Raw genomic sequence first — 14,449 nt, 5'->3', positions numbered from 1 at the left:
TGCCACTGTGCCACCATTACCTTTTCCACCATCACCTCATGCCCCCACCACCTCCTGCCAGCATTACCTTCTGCCACCATCACCTCACCCACCTCCTGCCACAGTGCCAGCATAACCTTCTTCCACCATCACCTCATGCCCCCACCACCTCATGCCACCATCACCTACTGCCACCACCAGTTTCTTTATTACCTTAAAGCTGGGCTGTGCTCTGCTGACCTTAAAGCTGGCATGAAGCCCCGGGAAGCTGGCATGAAGCCCCGGGAACACTGGAAGTTCTAATGAAAGCTATTACAGCGGGCAATTCCGCTCTCTGCTGATACGGACAGCTCGCCTCTTCCTCTCCTCTCTCTTCCCCTGGCTGGGAGACCATGCCGGCGATGCTCTTATCCTCACCGGGCCCCCCTAAACCTCACTCAGCTGCGGGCCCCATAGCGCCCGCGTGGGTCGCTATGGCGGTAGTTCCGCCACTGGTTGGGTCTTCATCCCAAGGTTTTAGCAGTCCTTGCTGGCTAGATTAGCAGCCTACAGCTCTCCAAAACAGGTGTCTCCACACAACTCCTCCTCACCACCCATATCTTGTCAGAGTTGTTTTGCTGAATGTTTCACGTTTAAGATTTTTATTAGGGTATTTATTATTATTTTTAATATTTACACACCACTATTAGACTGGAGTCTTATGCCTTGTACACACGGCCGTGTTTTCCCGACGGGAAATTGCTCATTGCTCAAGGAACCCCTAGCAACCTCTGGAGGAACCCTGGATGAGAAACTGGTTTAGCAGGACTAAAAGTGGAACTATAGACATACAATTTTTTTTTTTCATTTTGCATAGAGCAAGGGAGGGTTATAACCCCTGTAAGATTTTTTTTGATTTTTTGGCCATTTGTGTCCCATTTCAGAGATTTCCCTTCACTTCTTGTTCCATAGTCTAACAGGAAGTGAGAGGAAATGGCCCTTGGGGACCCCCACGTCGCCAGAAATAGTGTCCACAGTGGAACATTTCCCCTCTATGGCCCCATACACACGATAGAATCCATCCGCAGATAAATCCCAGCAAATGGGTTTCTGCGGATAGATCCTATGGTGTGTACACGCCAGCGGATCTGTTTCCGCGGAGAAATCTCCTCTGGGATGGATTTCCAGCAGATGGATATTTGCTGACATGCACAACAAATCTATCTGCTGGAATCCATTCCAACGGATGGATCCGCTCGTCTGTACAGACTTACCGGATCCATCCGTCCAAAGGGATTCCCCGCACGCGTCGTAATGATTTGACGCATGCGTGGAATTCCTTATATGACAGCGTCGCGCCCGTCGCCGCGTCATAATAGCGGCGACGGCGCGACACGTCATCGCCAGAGGATTTCAGCGCGGATTTCAATGCGATGGTGTGTACACGCCATCGCATAGAAATCTTCTGAAATCCTCGAGAGGATTTATCCGCGGATACGGTCCGCTGGACCGTATCTGCGGATAAATCCTCTCGTGTGTATGGGGCCTATTACTTTTCTGGGGACAACCTAAAATTTGGGATTTTCTTTACATTCACTTTCAATGATGATGGTAAACAGGACACATAGAGATGGCTAATCTCTCTCCACTCTATCCAAAATGAAAAAAAAAAAAAGTTTTGCCTTTAGTTATACTTGAATGAGAGAAGAAGCTGTAGACGCTTTCTATCGCATCCCTTGACCCATCAGGTTTTCAGTTAGTAAATCCTCGAATGAACCCGATTTCCTAATGCCTTGTGCACATGGCTGCATTTAGTTCTGCCCGTTCTCTTTCAAATGTAAAGAAAACAAAGAACAATTTAAAACTATAGAGAAGAGTTGTTATTGCGTTCATAATTCTTACTCTCGTCAGAACAAATTACAGTTTCTTCTCCATGATACGCCCACAGTCCCTCATGACAAATACTGCTGTCAGAGGCACTCCACGTTTTTTGTTCTTGTGGGTCAAACTATAAGTATAACGTTTCCTGGGACCCCTCAAGTGTCAGTTGACATTTTTTTTTGGGTTCTCCAAATGGTGTTTCTCGGTAGAAACACTTTGACTTATTAGAATTCCTAACAATTTCAGGACACCAAAAATGTATTGGGTTCTGAAACTCGCAGTCTTATACCTAGAGTATGCAGTATCTTTAAATATATTGGGTTATGTTTTCGGGAACATGGTTCTAGAGCAGTGTTTTTCAATAGTGTTTACTAAAATGTGTGGATCATTTTTGTCTTAAAGCAGAGTTCCACCTTAAAGTGGAACTTTCGCTTATCTAATTCCTCCCCCCCTCCGGTGCCACAATTGCCATCTTTCGGTGGGGAAGGGGGACAGGATACTTCTTTGACAGGTATCCTGTCCCACTTCCGGGAGTCCGGCCGGCGGCCCGTGTTGTCACCTCAGGGCTCCCTCCTCCTCCCCAGCTGCCGGGTCAATAGGAGAGAGGAGCGGGGTCTTGCGCATGCGCAGTAGGGTTCCCGGTAGGGAAAAGCTGAAAGGCTACACTGCCAGGTTCCCTTACCTCCAATGGAGGCAGCGACAACCGACAGCTGATGGAAACATCAAGGGACTCCAGGACAGGTAACTGTCCTATTATTAAAAGCCAGCAGCTGTGTAGCTGATGAAACTGACTGATGGTCTGATGTGCCTACACACCATGGTCTGACGTGCCTACACACCATCAGTGTGTAGGCACGGTGACGTAAAACACAATGACGTGCTGAGAAAAATGAGGTTCAATGCTTCCAAGCATGCGTCGACTAGATTCTGAGCATGCGCGGGCTTTTGCATACTAACCGTCGGTTTTGACCTATCGGTTAGGCGTCCATCGGTTCAATTTTAAAGCAAGTTCTAAAATTTTTGACCGCAGGATAACTGACCGATGGGGCCCACACACCATCAGTTTGGACCGATGAAACGGTCCTTAAGTCCATTTCCATCGGTTTTGACCGACCGTGTGTACGCGGCCTCAGACAAGTAACCACTGACACCAATTATTTTTTAGCTACTGTATCTGTCAAAAGGGCATTCTTTCCACTTACCAATGTAAGGGGTTCCTTCTGCTGTTAACCATTTGTGGAAGGGTCCCTTCTCCCAATAACCACCAATACAACGGGGCCTTTTGTCCACTGACCACCACTGTAAAAGAGCACTAAACTGACCACCAGTGTAAGCAGCTACTACTCTGACCACCGCTGACTGTCAATGTAAAGGGTCCCTTCTCCACTGCCAACCAATGTTAATGTTACACCCACACAGGTTAAACTAAATGGCCTGGAGTCTTTATTGAGGCTGGGTTCACACTATACTACACAACAGTAGTATGACTTTCATCCTACTTTGCTCTGCGACATTGGCCCTACATTCATCTGACTTTCATGAACAGGATACTACTTTGGTCCGACTTAGTGATAGTCTGACTTGTTCTTTGACTAATCAAAACAATCCCAGAGTGAGATAAATTCCTTTTACTGCTGCTGTAATCCCCATGTCAGATGTCAAAAGTCGGATGGTAAGGACAAGGATCCTACTTTGATCTGATTTCAATGATATTCAATGGGCTGAAGTAGGATCAAAGTCGGACCAAAGAAGTACAGGGAGCATTTTCAAAGTCGGACCGACTTGTGTTGGACCAGTTAAGACGGCTCTAAGGCCTCGTACACACGACCGGATCTATCCGCTGGGATTGATCCACGGATCAGTTCCAGTGGACAAATCCGGTCGTCTGTACGGCCTAGCGGATATTTATCCGCAGAGATTCGTCCGGCCGATCGATTTCAAGCGGATAGAAATTTCTTAGCATGCTAAGAAATCTATCCACTTGAATCGTGTCCAGCGGATTGATCCGGTCGTCTGTACAGACTCACCGGATCAATCCGTCCGCTCCCCTCCCTCGCATGCGTCTTAATGATTCGACGCATGCGTGGAAGTACTTACCTTGCAGCGTCGCGCGCGTCATCGTCGCGGCGACGGCGCGACACGTCACCGCGGATGTATTCCGCGCGGATTTTGATCCGATGGTGTGTACAAGCCATCGGATCAAAATCCGGAGGAGGAATCTCCGCTGGAAACGGTCCGGCGGACCGTTTCCAGCGGAGATCCCCTCGTCTGTACTAGGCCTTATAGGGAAACATTGATTTTCACACGTCATGCAACATGAGCTCCCAATGTCAGAGCGTTTGTCGGACAGGTGTGAACCCGGCCTAAAGCTTACCAACTATTAAACTATAATTTGCAATTTATGTGTTTCTTTTCTGCCCATTATTAACCCCTTTGCGCCTTAGGGTAGAAACAAATGCCTAAGCCCAATTTTGCAACTTTGACATGTGTTATTAAAACTGTACATATCATCACAACTGCTTTGTGCATCCAGGCAGATGCCGCTTTTTAAAGGGGTTGTAAAGTAATTTTTTTTTTAAATAACAAACATGTTATACTTACCTCCACTGTGCAGCTTGTTTTGCACAGAGTGTCCCCGAACCTGGTCTTCTGGGGTCCCTCGGCGGCTGTCTCGGCTCCTCCCCGCAAGAACTCTACACCTTAATGCGAGCTCACTCGCATGGTGTCGAGTTCCTGCGGGCGCGCTCCCGTGATACAGCCGGAAGCTATTGCCGCTCACTGTATCACTAGGCCCCGCCCTCGGCGCGCCGCGTTATTGGATGTGATTGACAGCAGCGTGAGCCTATGGCTGCGCTGCTTTTAATCCATCCAGTGTAGCCAATCAAAGGCCAGGCTCAGAAACGAGGAGGATGATGGGGCGAGCGCGGGACTTTCGAGGGCTCAGGTAAGTAAAACGGGGGCACGGGGGGGGGGGGGGGGGGCGTTATTGTCGGATGGTTTTTCACCTTAATGCATCCTATGCATTAACAACCCCATTAAGGACAAACTGAACTTTCACTTGATGGTAAATGTTAATGGATATATACTTTTTTTGTTTTATTATCAAAGAAAAACTGGCCCAAAATAGGTAAAAAAAATATATATTTATTTTTATTTAGCTGTATATTTCTTGTTACTAACTACCACTATAGAATAACCCAAAATTAATTCTGTTGCTCCTGACGATCGCAGCGATACCACATTATTATTATTTATTTAGATCTGGTTCACACCACAAAAATGCACTCCAAATCCGTTCTTGATGCATTTCTGAATGTGCGTTTTTGACGGGTTCCGGTGCATTTTTAATGCCTTTTCCTTCTTTTTTTTTTCACTGTACTGGGGTCTGGTGGGTTTTTAAAGTGCTTTCTCCCATTCCAGTACAGTCCAGTGCAGGAAAAATGCTGTAATCGCGGCCGAAATCAGGACTGCCAGCGGGAGTGAAATCGCACGGCTCAGTGTGAACCTGGGCTAACACACAATTTTGATTGTATCCATCTCTCTCTCCCCTCCATTCAGAGAAAACAAAAACATAGGAGGGGGACTTCACAGTGACTGATCACTGTGATAGCCAATCAGAGGCTATCGCAGCGATCAGGTGACCCTGAACTGGGAGTTTCAGGTCCCGAGCATTAGTATGGGACCCATGGCTCTTAGTGAGACCCCGACACAGAGAGAGATACGCAAATATGGTGCCTAGCGAAAAAAGTCCCAGTCCAGTGAGGCTGCATATATGCATACTGTCGGCCTGAATGTGCAATCATTGGTTTAATTTCATTTTTACTGAAAATAATTTAGTTATATAGCGCAGCTTTGCATTCCAAATACGCCACATTTCTTATTCTTTTATCTATCCTTATATCTCAGCTTACAATGTCTTATGAGCTGTAGATGGACTGATTATTGGCAGAGATTCCCTGAGACAAGTTGTTTCAAGGATTGGAGATTGAGAAAAGCTGCACTAAACTAATTTGATGAATTGCTCCCTGAACCCATCAACGGTCCCCCCCAGGATTTGTGTATCACTGGCTGAGAACTAATAAATTCGACTTGGAATCTTTATTGAAATCCATTTAGATAGTAATAACCAGGCTCTTTTACATACCTCTCTGCAGACTCACTGCTGCATTATCATTCACTATTCTTCATTGTTGCTCACAAACATGTACCAGCTTAAAGGGCAAGTTCATGTTTCATAACATAATATATGTTACACCCATATTCAGAGCGTAACGTAACATATTATGAAAGGACTGGCCCCGCTTGACAGCTAGCAGGGGATCTTCTCCCCCAGCTAGCTGTCACAATTTAAAAAAAAAAACACACACAGCTGTCAGCTTGTAGTTCTCCGTGCTGTGGTAGTTTATTGATTCTTCTGTAAAGGCCCTTACACACGATCGGATTTTATGTCAATAATTGTCTGATGGACTTGTTGCGTCTGATAATTTGACCGTGTGTATGCTCCATCAGACAATTGTTGGCGGAATTAACGACAACAAATGTTGGCTGATCATGCTCACCAACTGTCTGACAATAAATCTGTTATCCGATCGTGTGTACACAAATTCGTTGGACTAAAATCCAAAGTACAAACATGCATGCTCCAAGCCAATGCTAAAGATCAGACAACAATAGCAGAAGTTGCACAAAGGGTGGCAGTAAAGAGCTAAAAAAACACGTGATTTGGTGAATGTTGGATGAAAAAGTTCTGCCGTCTGTATGCAGAACAAGTTCACGGCTAATGCCCTTCGGACAAAAATCCACGGATTTGTCCGATCGTGTATACGAGGCTTTAGGCTGCTTTTCACACTGAGGCACTTTGCAGGTGCTTTTGCGCTAAAAATAGCGTCTGCAAAGTGTCCCGAAAGAGCCCCTACTTTATCTTCTATCTGTGAAAGCCTGAGGGCTAAAATTAGTGTCACTTTACCGCCAACGCCCGTGATGCCTCAGTGTGAAAGTACCCTTAAGCCGCGTGCACACGATCGGCTTGTCCGATGAAAACAGACCGATGGACTGTTTTCATCGGACAAACCGATAATGTTTGGGGGTTCTGACAAATTTTCTAACAAAAAAATATGATTTTTGGTTAAATCATAATGGCAACAGAAACTACCCAAATGACCCTGATCAAAAGTTTACATACCCTGGTGATTTTGGCCTGATAACATGCACACAAGTTGACACAAAGGGGTTTGAATGGCTATTAAAGGTGACCTCACCTGTGATCTGTTCGCTTGTAATTAGTGTGTGTGTGTGTGTGTGTGTATAAAAGGTCAATGTAAGACCCTTGCATCTTTCATCCATTGCTGCACTGAAGTTTCTGGATTCTGAGTCATGGAGAAAGCAAAATAATTGTCAAAGGATCTGCAGGAAAAAGGAAGTTGAACTGTATAAAACAGGAAAGGGATATAAAAAGATATCCAAGGAATTGAGAATGCCAATCAGCAGTGTTCAAACTATTTAAGAAGTGGACAATGAGGGGTTCTGTTGAAACCAAACCACGGTCAAGTAGACCAACTAAAATTTCAGCCACAACTGCCAGGAAAATGGTTTGGGATGCAAAGAAAAACCCATAAATAACTTCAGGTGAACTGGCAGTGGTCTGTCTCTTAGCGTCTTCACATCCAGTGCAGGGCTATAGGCTCTGCATCAGTCTTGATGACATCAGAGGACCTCAGACCACTGGAGTGTGGTGGAAAAGAGTCTGCAGAGACCCTCAAAGCAGTGTGAAGGAGCCTGAGGATCAGGTAAGTAAAGCTGCTTCTCTCAGCAGCTAGGTATAAATGAGCTGTGAACACACTGCAAGGGAGGACTTAAGAGAACCTGTCATTTTTACATTTTGGACCCCTATTTACTAGTAGTATGAGGATATTGTAAATACAGAAACATACATGTAAATACATTCAAGCAAAAAACACATATCTATATTATTAGATTTCTAGATGTCATTATTTCTGAATTATTATTCGTCTGACTGACCATGTCATGTCTTTGCATTTAGGAGAGAAACCTTTTGAATGTAGCGTTTGTGGCAAACACTTCTCACAGGTGAGATACTTTTCCTGATTCTATTCAAGTGCAACTCAAGGCAAATATTACAAAAATACACCTTTAGACTAATTATAAATTTGTTCAAAAACGCTCAGTGTATTGTTCACAGTTGTTAGTGTTTATGGGAGTCAATAGTGTGGTGATGCCGAGTTATACACTCACCGGACACTTTATTAGGGACATCTTGCTAGTACCGGGTTGGACCGGGTTTAAAACTACCTTAATTCTTCATGAAATAGATTTAACAAGGTGTTGGAAACATTCCTAATGCCGCGTACACACGACCGTTTTTCATGTCATGGAAAAAAAACAAAGTTTTTCTCGACCTGATTCCTCTCAAGCCTGCCTTGCACACACATGATCGTGATAAAAATGCTTGAGAAAAGCGCGGTGACGTACAACACGTACGACGGCACTATAAAGGGGAAGTTCCATTCGAATGGCGCCACCCTTTGGGCTGATTATGCTAATTTCCCATCTCATGACTTGCTTCTGAGCATACACGTTTTTTTCCCCGTCGTTAAAGCGTACACATGACCGTTTTTCACAACGAGAAAAAATAGAGCAGATTCTAAATTTTTAATGCCCATTTTTCTAGTCGAGAAAAATGCTCTGAAGTCTACACAAGACCGTTTTTAACGACCAATTTAAAAAATGGCATTTTTCTCGTCATGAAAAATGGTTGTGTGTACGAGGCATCAGAGATTTTGGTCCATAGTGACATGATAGCATCACAGAGTTCAGTTAACTCATTGTTCTGTTCAAGAAACCAGTGGTGAGATGATTGGAGCTTTGTGACATGGTGCATTATCCTGCTGGAAGGAGCCATCAGAAGATGGGTACACTGTAGTCATAAAGGTATGGACATGGTCAGCAACAATACTCAGGTAGGCCGTGGTGTTTAAACAACGCTCAATTGGTACTAAGGGACCCAAAGTGTGCCAAGAAAATATCCCCTACACCATTTCACCACCAGCCTGAACAGTTCTTCTCCTCTGACATCAACAAGGCATTTCCGTCCCTGCAACTGCCGCTCACTGGATAGTTTCTCTATTTCGGACCATTCTCTCTAAACCAGAAAGATGGTTGTTTATGAAAATTCCAGTAGATCAGCAGTTTTTTAAATTCTCAGACCAGCCCACCTGGCTCCAACAACCATACATGCCAAGTCACTTAAATCCCTTTTCTTTCCCATTCTGATGCTCAGTTTGAACTTCAGAAAGTCGTCTTCACCACGTTTAGATGCCTAAATACATTGAGTTGCTGACATGTGATTGGCAGATTAGCATTTTGTGTTACCAAGAAATTGAACAGGTGTACCTAATAAAGTGTTCAGTAAGTGTATATGAGGAGGAAATGTCAGAATCAAACAACCTTTTTACACAATGCAGAGGATTAACCCCTTAGGCTTCACGGTGAGTACAACAAGCGTGCTTTACTGCATATACACTGATCTTACTGTTTAGTAAGACTTTAATGTTAATTACCTTTTAGATAGAGTTCGGGAGGGTTATATCCCCTGTCAGTTTTTTTTCCATCTGTGTCTCATTGGGGAGATTTACCTTTACTTCCTGTCCCATAGCCATAACAGGAAGTGGGAGGATATCCCTGCAAATTTGGAAGATCCACTGGGGCCCCCCAGGTCACCAGAACTAGTGTCCCCAAAGGAAAATTTCTCCTCTATAACTTTTCTGGGGACAACCCAAAATTTGGCATTATCTTTTGCTTTCAATTTCAATAACGGTAAATGAGAAAAATAGAGGGGTGAATCTCCCTAATGGGGGCACAGACAGCAGTAAAAACGGAAAATGTAATACTTACCTTTCCGTAATTTTCCTTTCCTGGTGCCTACCCCTGGCAGCATACCAATGGTTGGTGGCTCTGCCCTCCACCAACCCACAGGACCAAGTAACTCTATAAAAAGAAGAGTTACTCCCCCCCTCAGGTATTCTTGTAACTAGTCTTGAGAACCTTTAAGGCCCCGTACACACGACCAAACAAGTCCGCTGAAACTGGTCTGCTGACCAGTTTCAGCGGACATGTTCGGTCGTCTGTACGTCCGACCGTACAATTTTCCGGCGGATCGGACAGGTTTCCAGCGGACAAATGTTTCTTAGCATGCTAAGAAACATGTCCGCTGGAAGCCTGTCCGTCGGACCTGTTCGGTCGTCTGTACAGACTCACCGGACAGGTCCGATCAGCTGCCATCCCTCGCATGTGTCGAAGTGATTCGACGCATGCGTGGAAGCATTGAACTTCCAGTGCCGCGCACGTCGCCGCGTCATCGTCGCTGCGACAGCACGGGCACGTATCGTGTACGCGCGGATTTCTGTTTGATGGTGTGTACAACCATCAGACAGAAATCTCCGGGCGGACATGTCCACTGAAAACGGTCCGTCCGTGTGTACGAGGCCTAAGGATTATTGGAGGGAGGGTGTATGCTGCCAGGAGTAGGCACCAGGAAAGGAAAATTACGGAGAGGTAAGTATGCAATTTTCCGTTTTCCTGGTGCCTCCATGGCAGCATACCAATGGTAAATAACTTGCTTACAGGGAGGGTACTGCAATAATAAAATGAATGAGTTTGCAGAACTGATAGTTCCAAAGACCTTCTCCCAAAATCTCGGGAGGTAAGGATCGCCAGATCTAGGTTATAGTGCAACATGAAGGTGTTGAAGGATGACCAACTAGCCGCCCTGCAAATAGACTCATGGAGACCCAAACCCCAAAAGCTGCCGAGGAAGAGGTCATTCCCCGTGATGAGTGCACATTGAGTGCATTTGGGACTGGGAGACCACTAGCTCGATACGACCTTAGATTAGCTTGGAGGGCGTCATTCCTTTCTTTGCGCCCTTGGGAATAACGAATAAACATTGATCCTTGGGAAACTGTTGTGAATCGAAATAACGCCTCAGGGATCTGGCTACATACAAATCGTGTAGTTTGAGGAGACTGGATCTTCTTCAATGGCCCGGGAGAACCCATTCCTGGTTGAGATGGTAGACTGCAGGTACTTTAGGGACAAACTGGTGAATAGGTCGCAGGACTACTCTGTCTGGGAAAAAGGTGACGTAGGGTTCTTGTGCCCCTAGAGCCTGAGTTTCTGACACTCTACGCCCTGACATGATGGCAATCAGCAAGGTAGTTTCCCAGGTAATTTCTTCCAATGCACACTCTTCAGTGGGTGCAAAGGGAGGGTTTGCTAAGACAATGAGGACAACTGTCAGATCCCATTTGGGTTATGGTGCCTTCCCGGAAGGACGTAGTCTTTGACTGTTTGCAGGAAAAGTTCTACGAGGAGATTCAGTGCCCAGCGTGTGCCCTAGAGCTGACAAGGCTGAAAACTGAACCTTCAGTGTGCCAAGACCTAAGCCTAAGTCCAGACCAGTCTGTAGAAAGAGTAGAACCTTTTGGACTCCAGGAACCTCCTTCGAAACCTTGTAGTAGGTGGCATTGGTGGATGACTCTCTTGCCTGTAATAATGTCTGGGTGACATCATGTGAGCACCCTAAGTCACCCAGTCTCTTCTGCTCAACTTTTAGGCCCTCAAGTCCAGGATCTCTGGACATTGGTGAAAGAAGTCGTCTTGATATAGGAGGTTGTCCGTGCTGTCTTGCCCCCGGAACAGCCAGCCAAAAGCCACAAAGGAGAAGAAGATGATCCTGGATGTTTTAAACAGGCCCCAAAAAGATCCACAGAAAAATGGGCTTCCATACTTATGTGGCGCATTTAGCAGCCCAAGTATTGGGACTCCATACTGCAGGAGAGCATGAACCTGCAATGGTTACACCATATGACGGTGAGGCAGGGCTGATCTGTGATCCTGCAGGGATGAGGACAGGAAAATGAATACCTGAGGGGGGGAGTAACTTTTTTTTATAGAGTTACGTGGTCCTGTGGGTTGGTCGAGAGCGGAGCCACCAACCATTGGTATGCTGCCATGGAGGCACCATAAAAATCTATTATTGATCCGTGTCCACTATATCCCAAAAAAAAAATCTATTTTATGTAAGCACTGCTTTATAAGTTAGAGTAAATACTTTAAGGCTGCATTCATACCTTAGCGTTTGAAAGTCGCTTGTTTTTACTGTGATTTTTGCCACGATTTTGTACAGGTCACCAATGTAAAAAGCAGAAAAATGCCTGTAATCTGCTCAAAAAAGAAGCTTGTGTTCTTTTTTGAGCTTAAGGTGTTTTTCAGGCGTTTTGTTTCGGGCGTTTTACAAGCGTTTTAGGAGCTGAAAATGGTCAGGTGTTAATGCAGCCTCAACGCCTACAAGCTCTTATGCCTTACACAAATAAACTGCAAGAAACGGTTATGTAATGTGTAATACTGGTGGAGTTTCATTCTTTGTGGAACCAACAATAAGGTCACATCCTCGGGTGCAGACAGTATTCTGGTGACTGCTTGATCTGTCCTTATTTTTGCAGTCAGGAATGCAGACCCAACTGAAATGGATGGTTATATTTTATACACAGAAACAGCAATTGAACACTTTTTTTATGTTATTTTTATACATAAAGCTTTTCCTGCCAATGAGTGAAGATCTCTGCTGAGTACCCAAACATTTTTTTATTTTGGGGTGGGAGTGAGCTGTTAAAGTGGAGTTCCACCCTAAAAAAATGGGGGGGGGGGTGGGGAGCGCTGCCTTCTGGGAACCCAGAAAGCAGCCGCCCATTCACAAAAGGCATGGCGCGACTCGCACATGCGCAGTAGGAAACAGGCAGTGAAGCCGCAAGGCTCCACTGCCTGTTTCCCTCAGTAAGGATGGAGGCGCCGGAAGCTGCCAGAATCAAGCGATCGGCCTCGGGGGGGGGGGCGACATCGCGGGTGCCTAGGACAGGTACGTGTCATTATTAAAAGTCAGCAGCTACAGTGTTTGTAGCTGCTGATTTAAAAAAAATAAAAAATCGCGGATGGAACCCTGCTTTTAAGGATTGTGGGGTAGATTCAGATAGATTAGCGGATCTTTAGATCCGCGTAATCTATCTGATTTACGATCCGCGGCGCAAGTTTTTGAGGCTAGTGCAGTATTCAGAAAGCACTTACCTCAAAACTTGCGGCAGCGTATCGTAAATCCCCAGGCGGAATTCAAATTCCGCGGCTAGGGGGCGTCTACAATTTAAATCAGGCGCGTCCCCGTGCCGATCCAACAGCGCACGCGCCGTCTGCGATTTTTCCCAGCGTGCATTGCTCCAAATGACGTCGCTAGGACGTCATTGGTTTCGGCGTGAGCGTAACTTGCGTCCGGCCGTATTCTGAATCGACTTACGCAAACGACGTAAAAATTCAAAACTCGGAGCGGGAACGACGGCCATACCCTCACATAGCAGGGGTAACTATACGCCAGAAAAAGCCGAACGCAAGCGATGTAAAAAAAATCGACGGGCGAGCATTTGTTTCTGAATCGGCGGAACTCCTCATTTGCATATTCGTCGCATACAAAAAACGAAACGCCACCTAGCGGCCAGCGGGAGATTGCAGCCTAAGATCCGACGGTGTAAGTCACTTACACCTGTCGGATCTTAGGGAGATCTATGCGGAACCTGATTCTATGAATCAGCCGAATAGATCCGACCGTCGGAACTCAGAGATACGCCGTCGTATCTCTATCTGAATCCGGGCCAATAAGTTTATCATTGGGAGCATGTTTCATGCTTCCCCCGTTTTTATGGTGGAACATATAACATCTTCCCACTCCTGCAGCCTCTCCCCAATCCTCCTCTTAAATGTGACAGCGATCCGGGGATCTTCTCCCTGAAACCCGCTGTCATAATTTGAAAAGAACGTGGACACACGGTGCTCTGCCCACACAGGCATGTTGTTTATTCACAGGGTTCTGTGAATGAATGAATGAACTACTTCCGACATCCTTTGAGCTGGTGAGTGCTCTAGTAATTCATTGATTCTTCTTGTCATTCAGTAACTGTCTACCCATATCGGAGGTACAGGCAGACAGCTACACCGACAGTCTGCAGGAACCTGGCATTGCAGCTGTGATCTGCTGACCGAGGGTGTGGTGCTTTAAAGGCTCCTTATTTTTTTTATTTTTTTTTTTAATGTAAATTTTTTTTACCTGCAAAAATGTGTATTTATATATTTAGAAACGTGAACCTATTCTAGAATTATCTGACTGTGTTCTCCTGCAGCTTTGTGCCTTGTTTTTCTATCTAATGTGATTATTGATCATATCACCACATTGTGGTTTAAAACATGCATTTCTGGTGTGAATTTTCTTAGAATGGTTGTTCATTGATCTGTTTTTTTCTTACCATTTTCCCCAGTTGCTCCACTGCTTTACTAAAATCCCAGAGTCATAAAGAGTCATTACCAGCAGAGGGAGCACTTTGCTCGCTAATCGTTTTACATTTTATTTATTTTTTTCCTGTACAGCATGGGACCTTTTTTGTTCATATATCTGCCATGGGCTTTTCCTAATTTTGCATCAAATATTTTTTTAACAAAAAAACGTATTGACATGGAAAGCTGTGATGTCAAAAAGATCAGTTCATAAAAAAGT

General features: G+C 45.2%; 1 protein-coding gene across 1 annotated transcript in view; it reads left to right on the top strand.

Moving 5' to 3' along the window:
- Positions 1-14,449, top strand: part of ZBTB49 (zinc finger and BTB domain containing 49) — a 72,060-nt gene that overhangs the window by 31,972 nt on the left and 25,639 nt on the right. Inside the window, exon 4 of the mRNA XM_040335417.1 lies at positions 7,880-7,926. Coding sequence (XP_040191351.1) covers positions 7,880-7,926 — 47 coding nt within the window. The remainder of the gene's footprint in view (positions 1-7,879; positions 7,927-14,449) is intronic.

The sequence above is a fragment of the Rana temporaria genome, chromosome 1 (genome assembly GCF_905171775.1).
Source record: "Rana temporaria chromosome 1, aRanTem1.1, whole genome shotgun sequence".
NCBI lineage: Eukaryota > Metazoa > Chordata > Amphibia > Anura > Ranidae > Rana > Rana temporaria.
This window is presented reverse-complemented; position numbering and strand designations above follow the sequence as displayed.